This window comes from Rhinopithecus bieti, unplaced genomic scaffold (genome assembly GCF_001698545.2).
Source record: "Rhinopithecus bieti isolate Rb0 unplaced genomic scaffold, ASM169854v2 scaffold_5260, whole genome shotgun sequence".
NCBI lineage: Eukaryota > Metazoa > Chordata > Mammalia > Primates > Cercopithecidae > Rhinopithecus > Rhinopithecus bieti.
Genome location: NW_016805896.1, coordinates 7,966,053 through 7,973,713, shown reverse-complemented (window position 1 = coordinate 7,973,713; position 7,661 = coordinate 7,966,053). Strand labels below are relative to the sequence as shown.

The 7,661-nt window shown below is 50.2% G+C and overlaps 1 protein-coding gene across 7 annotated transcripts in view; it reads right to left on the bottom strand.

The window, feature by feature from the left end:
- TMEM219 (transmembrane protein 219) overlaps positions 1-7,661 on the bottom strand; it is a 36,329-nt gene that overhangs the window by 8,528 nt on the left and 20,140 nt on the right. For 4 of the 7 annotated variants that reach the window (XM_017874116.1, XM_017874122.1, XM_017874120.1 and 1 more), the window contains exons 1-3: positions 2,205-2,335; positions 1,063-1,261; positions 774-963 (exon numbers count right to left, since the gene is read on the bottom strand). In XM_017874116.1, the coding sequence (XP_017729605.1) occupies positions 774-963; positions 1,063-1,227 (355 nt within the window). In that variant the 5' untranslated portion in view covers positions 1,228-1,261; positions 2,205-2,335. The other 3 variants (XM_017874117.1, XM_017874119.1, XM_017874118.1) reach the window with 3 other exon arrangements.

Genomic DNA, 7,661 nt, shown 5'->3' with positions numbered 1-7,661 from the left:
GCACCCCCCCACAAAAAAAAAAAAAAAAAAAAAAAAAAAAAGAAATGGAGTTTCACCATGTTGGCCAGGTTGGTCTCAAACTCCTAACCTCGTGATTCGCCCTCCTCAGACTCCCAAAGTGCTGGGATTATATAGGCATGAGCCACCGGGCCTGTACTATTCTTAATTTTTTTTTTGAGACAGAGTCTTGCTCTGTCACCCAGGCTGGAGTGCAACGGTGCAATCTTGGTTCACTGCAACTTCAGCCTCCTGGGTTCAAGCGATTCTCCTGCCTCAGCCTCCCAAGTAGTTGGGATTAGATGTACCTGCCACCATGTCTGGCTAATTTTTGTATTTTTAGTAGAGATGGGGTTTCACCATATTGGCCAGGCTGGTCTCCAACTCCTAACCTCGTGATCCGCCCTCCTCGGACTCCCAAAGTGCTGGGATTACAGGCATGAGCCACCGTGCCTGTACTATTCTTAACTTTTTTTTTTTTTTGAGACAGAGTCTCGCTCTGTCACCCAGGCTGTAGTGCAATGGTGCAATCTTGGTTCACTGCAACTTCAGGCTTCTGGGTTCAAGCGATTCTCCTGCCTCAGCCTCCCAAGTAGGTGGGATTAGATGTACCTGCCACCATGTCTGGCTAATTTTTGTATTTGTAGTAGAGACGGGGTTTCACCATGTTGGCCACGCTGGTCTCGAACTCCTGATCTCAAATGATCCACCTACCTCGGCTTCCCAAAGTGTTGGGATTACAGGTGTGAGACACCAAGCCCAGCCTCTGATCTCACCTTTCAATCCCATCTGACTACCCAGGATCGTGGCCTGGAATATCCGGGTCTTGTTCCTGTCTGGACCGTCTCCGAAGTTCAAGGTGGTCAGTAAGCCCACGACGTGAGACCCTCGCCACTTCCCTGTGACTGTCCCATTCCTGGGACACAGGGTCAGCTGGCCAAAAGATCTCAAAAAAGAGACCCAGTCCTGTGAGCAAAAGAAGAGTGGGAGACGGGTGAGATGAGATTAGCAGCAAAAGCCTGTCTAGGTTAGAAGGAAGAGCAGGTATAGGGGTGGGGAACTTACCTGAGGGATGTCAGGGCTGCGCAGGCCAGTCCTGTGGGTGAGGAGGAAGCTGCCAAGGCCCAGGCCAGAGAGGCCAAGGAGCAGCAGGATCAAGGTGGCACAGACCAGAGGTGGGTGGTGGGCCAGACACAGGTGCAGGTTGTGCCCTGCCTGGCAGTTGCCCATGGGGAGCAGAGGGGGCTGAGCCTCCGGAGAGAGCCTGCTGGAGAACAGGGAGGAAGAAGGGGACAAAAGCACCTCTTTTACGCAGAGAAAAGAAAGCTCAGAGAAGACAAGGGGCTTCCCAAGGCCACACAGTAAGTGGCAGAGCCAGAACACAAATCCAAGTTTCCCGACTCCAAAAGTTCATCTCCCTGCACTGCTGGATAAATATTTGCTGCATTTAATTTCTGAAGTAATCTAAATGGAGGCAGAGCAGGGCACTCCGTGCTGGAAGAAGGAACCCCAAAGGGAGACTTCTCAGCTGGAGAAACAGGAAGCACTGTTCTGGGGCGAGGGTTTGGCTGAGGAATAGCCCAGACAAGGGAAGATTCTGGAGAAGAACTCCACTGTGCAGCTAAACAGCTAGATCTGAATCCCTTTCTGTTACTCACTGACTCTGTGAGCTTAAGAATCCATGAAATGGGAGTTCTAAAACACCAAGTAATAAGGATTAAACGTGGTGGATGAAGCAATCTGCGTGGTATTTGGCCATGCAGAATTCAACAGATGTCCATTTCCTTTCTCTTTCTCGTACAGATTCTCAAAACCGGGTAAGGCGAGGCAAAAAATACTCGCGGACTTTAACATAGGAGGGGTAGGGCCAAGGTCTGAACCCTGCCTCCTGCTTTCAAGTGGGGTGCTCCTTCCCACACAAGGTGCGACAGCCTGATGGAAAAGAACTTCTGGAAGGCGAAGAGATAAACAGCGGTGGGGGGAGAAGGAGGGAGCCACGGAAATGCAGGTGTCACAAATGCTCAAGCCCTGCCCCGCCTCCCGTCCAGCTGGAAGCGGGTTAAAGGGAGGGGAGGGTAGAGCCTGGGGGTCCGCGGCCTCTGGTGCACCTGAGCACCCCCTCCCCGGAAAGCCCCGCCCCGAACGACTGCAACACCCTCGTCCCCTCCCGGTCTCGCGCGTCGGATCCGCCAGCCGCTCGCTCTTACCACTCCGGGCCGGGCGGAGGCCGGCGCCCCCCGCGACGTCACCCGCGGGGCCGCGAAGGGGCGGGGTCCGTGCTCCGCGCTTTCGTCCCCGACCCTCCTCCCCGCGCGGCCCCGCCCCGCGGACGGATCCGCATGCGCAGTGGCCACGCGGGCGCCCGCCACGCAGCTCCCCGCCAGGGTGGGGGCGTACCAAAGGTACACCAAAGGAAGGGGCCACAGGGAAGGAAAACCTCCGCGGGAAGGGTGGAAACGGGAGCAAGGCCAGGGAGCAAGTGCGAGAAACGTCGCAGAAGCCCGCAGGCTCCCTCCAGAGAGACTGGCGAGAACTGCCCTAGAAGCTTGTCGCGGGCATTTTTGGGCTGTGCGTCCCCCACCCGCGCCAATAGCACAGCCCAATCGCGCCCGGGTTCCAGGTGAGGATTCGGCAACCGCTCAGAGCTGCAGGGCTGCCGCTGTAGGACTCGGTCCACTGGGACTGGAAGTGGTGTTTTGGGCTCCGCTCTTCTGTGCACCCCAGTCATGCTTAATGTCTGCACCTTTTTCATGGACCCTGGCTTTTAGTAACTCCTTAATGTATAGGATGCTGGAGCTGAAGAGTTGCTCAGTAGAGAGCATCTCGGTTCACTTCTACCCAAGTTTTAGAGGTGAGAACATCTGACCGGAGGTAGCATGACACATGGAGCCAGGAACTTTGGGTTCAAATCCTGACTGTCCGTACCCTCGCGTAAGCCATGGCCGCGCTCCCAGGGGACTAAGCTTACCCCTCTGCTAAAGAGGATCATCCTACCTATCTCACTGGTTGGATCAGAAGCTTAAGGGGCAAAATGTGGGAAAACATGGGCCCAGTGCCCACTGAGCACAGAGGACAGATGCTACTTGAAACGGAATCAATTTAATTCGACTGTGGCTTCCTTAAGGCAGAGACCATGTTGTTTATATCACCAACCACAAAAGTTTGTGGCACAAAACCTTCGCATATACAGTCAAATGATTTTTTTTCTCTTTTTCTTTTTTTGAGACGGGGTCTTGGTCTGTAGCCAGGCTGGAGTGCAGTGGCGCAATCTCGGCTCACTGCAACCTCCACCTCACGGGTTCAAGCGTTTCTCCTGCCTCAGCCTCCCGAGTACCTGGGACTACAGGCGCACGCCACCATGCCCAGTTAATTTTTGTATTTTTAGTAGAGACGGGGTTTCACCATGTTGGCCAGGATGGTCTCGATCTCTTGATCTCGTGGTCTGCCCGCCTCTGCCCCCCAAAGTGCTGAACCACCGCACCCAGCTGATTTTTTTTTTTTTTTTTTTTTTTTTTTTTTTTTTTTTTTTTTTTTGAGACAGAGCCTTGCTCCGTCATCGCCCAGGCTGGAGTTCAGTGGCACAATCAAAGCTCACTGCAGCCTGGACGTCTTGGGCTCAAGAGATCCTTCTGCCTCAGCCTCCTAGGTAGTTGAGACAGCCAGTAGTCACACGCCACCCACCATGCCCAGCTAACTTTTGCACTGTGTGTAAGAGATGGAGTTTTGCCATTTGCCATGTTGCCCAGGTATGTCTCAAACTCCTGGCCTCAAGCAGTCCTCCCGCCTCAGCCTCCCAAAGTGCTGGGATTACAGGCGTGAACCACCGCGCCCTGACTAGTCAAATGATTTTTGACAAGGGTGCCGTGGCCATTCAGTAGAGAAAAGCATATTTCTGTGCATCAAAGGACACAACAGGCTGGGCATGGTGGCTCAAGCCTGTAATCCTAGCACTTTGGGAAGCCGAGGCGGGTGGATCACCTGAGGTCAGTAGTTTGAGACCAGCCCGGCCAACATGGTGAAACCCCATCTCTGCTGAAAGTACAAAATCAGCCAGGCATGGTGCCGGGCGCCTATATTCCCAGCAACTCAGGAGGCTAAGGCAGGACAATCGCTTGAACCCCCAGAGTAGAGGTTGCAGTGAGCTGAGATTGCACCACTTCACTCCAGCCTGGGCAAAAGAGCAAAACTCCGTCTCAAACCCCCACCCCCCAAAAAACAAAACAAAAAAGAAAGGACAGTGAAAAGGCAACCAACAGAATGAGAGGAAATAGCAAATCATGTATCTGATAAGGGGTTAATATCTATAATATATAAAGAACTCCTACAACTCAACCACAATAAACAAGCAACTCAATTAAAAGGGCAAAGGACTTGAGTAGACGTTTCTCCAAAGAAATATACTATACTGTAGAAATGACCGACAAGCAAATTAAAAAATGCTTAACAAAACTAACCATTAGGTAAATGAAAATCAAAGCCAAAACGAGATACCACCTTATACCCATTAGGATGTCAGCTATCAAAAATCACTAAATAACAAGTGTTGGTGAGGATGTGGAGAAATCAGAATACTTGTGCACCGTTGGTGGGAATATAAAATAGTGCAGCTGGCCTGGCATGGTGGCTCCCGCCTATAATCCCAGCATTTGGGAAGCTGAGGCAGGCGGATCACTTGAGGTCAGAAGTTTGAGTCCACCCTGGCCAACATGGAGAAACCCCTTCTCTTCTAAAAATACAAAAATTAGCCTGGTGCGGTGACAGGTGCCTGTAATTCCAGCTACTTTGGAGGCTGAGGCAGGAGAATCGCTTGAACCTGGGAGGCAGAGGTTGCAGTGAGCCGAGATCGCACCATTGCACTCCAGCCTGGGCGACACAGCAAGACTCTGTCTCAAAATAAAATAAAATAGTGCAGCCGCTATGGAAAACAGTACGGCAATTTGTATTTAAAACAAAAAAAAAAAGTAAAAAAGAAGCCAGTGTGGTGGTTCACACTGGTAATCCTAGCACTTTGGGAGGCCTAGGCGGGCAGATTGCTTGAGCTCTAGAGTTCAAGACCAGCCTGGCCAACATGACAAAATACAAAAGTTAGCCAGGCATGGTGGCACATGCCTGTGGTCCCAGCTACTTCGGACGCTGAAGCAGGAGGATTGCTTGAGCTGGGGAGGCGAAGGTTGCAGTGAGTGGACATGGTGCCACTTCACTCCAGCCTGGGTGACAGAGTGAGACTCCATCTCAAAAAAAAAAAGAAAAAAAGAAAACTAAAACAGTTTATTCAGTCAACAATTTTTTAAAAAATGCTATGATCTGGGCACAAAATTAATATCCATGTAGCAAAAACTTTGTCAATGCTTCTACTTTAAGGACAAGCCTAATTTGTGGGATAAAGCATGAAAGTGTCCAGCATAGGACCCGTACATCATGGGAGGTCAACAAATGTGAACTGCCCCTCATGATTCTTGTGCTTTGGAGTAAGTAGGCATATTTGGGCAATGGTTCTTGTAAATGACCGTAATTGATTTACTCATTCGGCCAAACCAAGCAATTCTATGGACTAGTAGAGGCAAACTGGTTAGAGCAAGGAACTGCCTTGAGGCCCGAGAACAAACGACTTACATAGAGAAAGTAAAGTGGTGGTGGGGGAGCAGGAGAGGACACAAAATTAGTTGTGCATTATAATGCTCCAACAGTATACCAACATTTTTTCTTTTGCATTGTTTTTGAGTTGGAGTTTCCGCTCTTGTTGCCCAGGCTGAAGTGCAATGGCGCAATCTCGGCTCACTGCAACCCCCGCCTACCGGGTTCAAGTGATTCTCCTGCCTCAGCCTCCTGAGTAGCTGGGATTACAGGCGCCCACCACCACGCCCAGCTAATTTTATTCTGTTTTGTTTTTTGAGACAGGATCTCACTCTCTCACCCAGACTGGAGTGCAGTGGCCCAATGTCAGCTCACCTCAACCTCTGCCTCTCAGGCTCAAGGGATTCTCCCGCCTCAGCCTCCTGAGTAGCTGGGATTACAGGTTCATGCCACTATCACCCGGCTAATTCTTGTATTTATTAGTAGATACAGGGTTTCACCATGTTGGCCAGGCTCATCTCAAACTCCTGACCTCAAATGATCCACCCACCTCAGCCTCCCAAAGTACTGGGATTACAGGCATGAGACACTGCGCCCGGCCTAATTTTCTGTATTTTTAGTAGAGATGGGGTTTCATCATGTTGGCCAGGCTTGTCTCAAATTCCTGACCTCGAGTGATCCACCCGCCTCAGACTCTGGAAGTGCTGGGATTACAGGCGTGAACCACCATGCCCGGCCAAGTATACCAACATTTATGACTTAATCCGCTCAACAAGCCCTCAAAGTGGATGTTATTCTGGAAACCTGGGCCTTAGTTTAAGTCGGGGTCCCCAACCCCTGGGCCGTGGGGCCAGTACCAGTCCGTGACCTGTTAGGTACTGAGCCGCACAGCAGGAAGTGAATGGCTGGTGATCGAAGCTTCATCTGTATTTACAGCTGTTCCCATTGCCTACATTACTGCCTCAGCTCTGCTTCCTGTCAGATCAGCAGCGGCATTAGATTATCATAGGAGCATGAATCCTATTGTGAACTGCGCATGCGAGGGATCTAGGTTGCTCCTTATGAGAATCTAATGCCTGATGATCTGTCACTGTCTCCCATCAACATCAAGTGGGACCACCTAGTTGCAGGAAAACAAGCTCAGGGATCCCACTGATTCTACTTTATGATGAGTTGTATAATTATTTGTATTATACATTATAATGTAATAGTAATAGAAATAAAGTGCACAATAAATGCAATGTGCTTGAATCATCCCGAAACCATTCCTTCCCCAGTGGAAAAATTGTCTTCCATGAAACTGGTCCCCAGTGCCAAAAAGGTTGGGGACTGCTGGTTTAATTTAACCAAGGTCATACATATATTAGGTGGCAGAAGTTGGGTTATGATTTAAGCCTGACCACAGCATGGCATGTGGGAATGAGAAAGCCCTGTTGAGGCTCATTCATTCAATAAGCATCTGTTGGCTGCCAGGCTGTGTATTCTGTGGGCTGGAAATATAGTGGTGGACAAAGTATTCATGATATCTGGCCTCCTGGAACTACAATCTGGCATGTTCAGGCTGGGTGCGGTGGCTCACGCCTGTAATCCCAGCACTTTGGAAGGCCAAGGTGGGAGGATCACCTGAGGTGGGGAGTTCAAGACTAGTCTGACCAACATGGAGAAACCCTGTCTCTACTAAAAATACAAAATTAGTCGGGCGTGGTGGCATATGCCTGTAATCCCAGCTACTCGGAAGGCTGAGGCAGGAGAATCGCTTGAACCCAGGAGGCAGAGGTTGTGGTAAGCTGAGATCACGCCATTGCAATCTAGCCTGGACAATAAGAGCAAAACTCCATCTCAAAAAAAAAGGCAACAAGAAAAGTGCATGTTTGCTTAAACTTTTTTTCTTCTTTTTTTGGAGGCAGAGTTTCACTCTGGTTGCCCAGGCTGGAGTGCAATGGCGCAATCTCAGCTCACAGCAACCTCTGCCTTCTGGGTTCAAGCAATTGTCCTGCCTTAGCCTCACTAGTAGCCAGGACTATAGGCATGCATCACTAGGCCCAGCTAATTTTTTTGTATTTTTAGTAGAGACAGGGTTTTGCCATGTC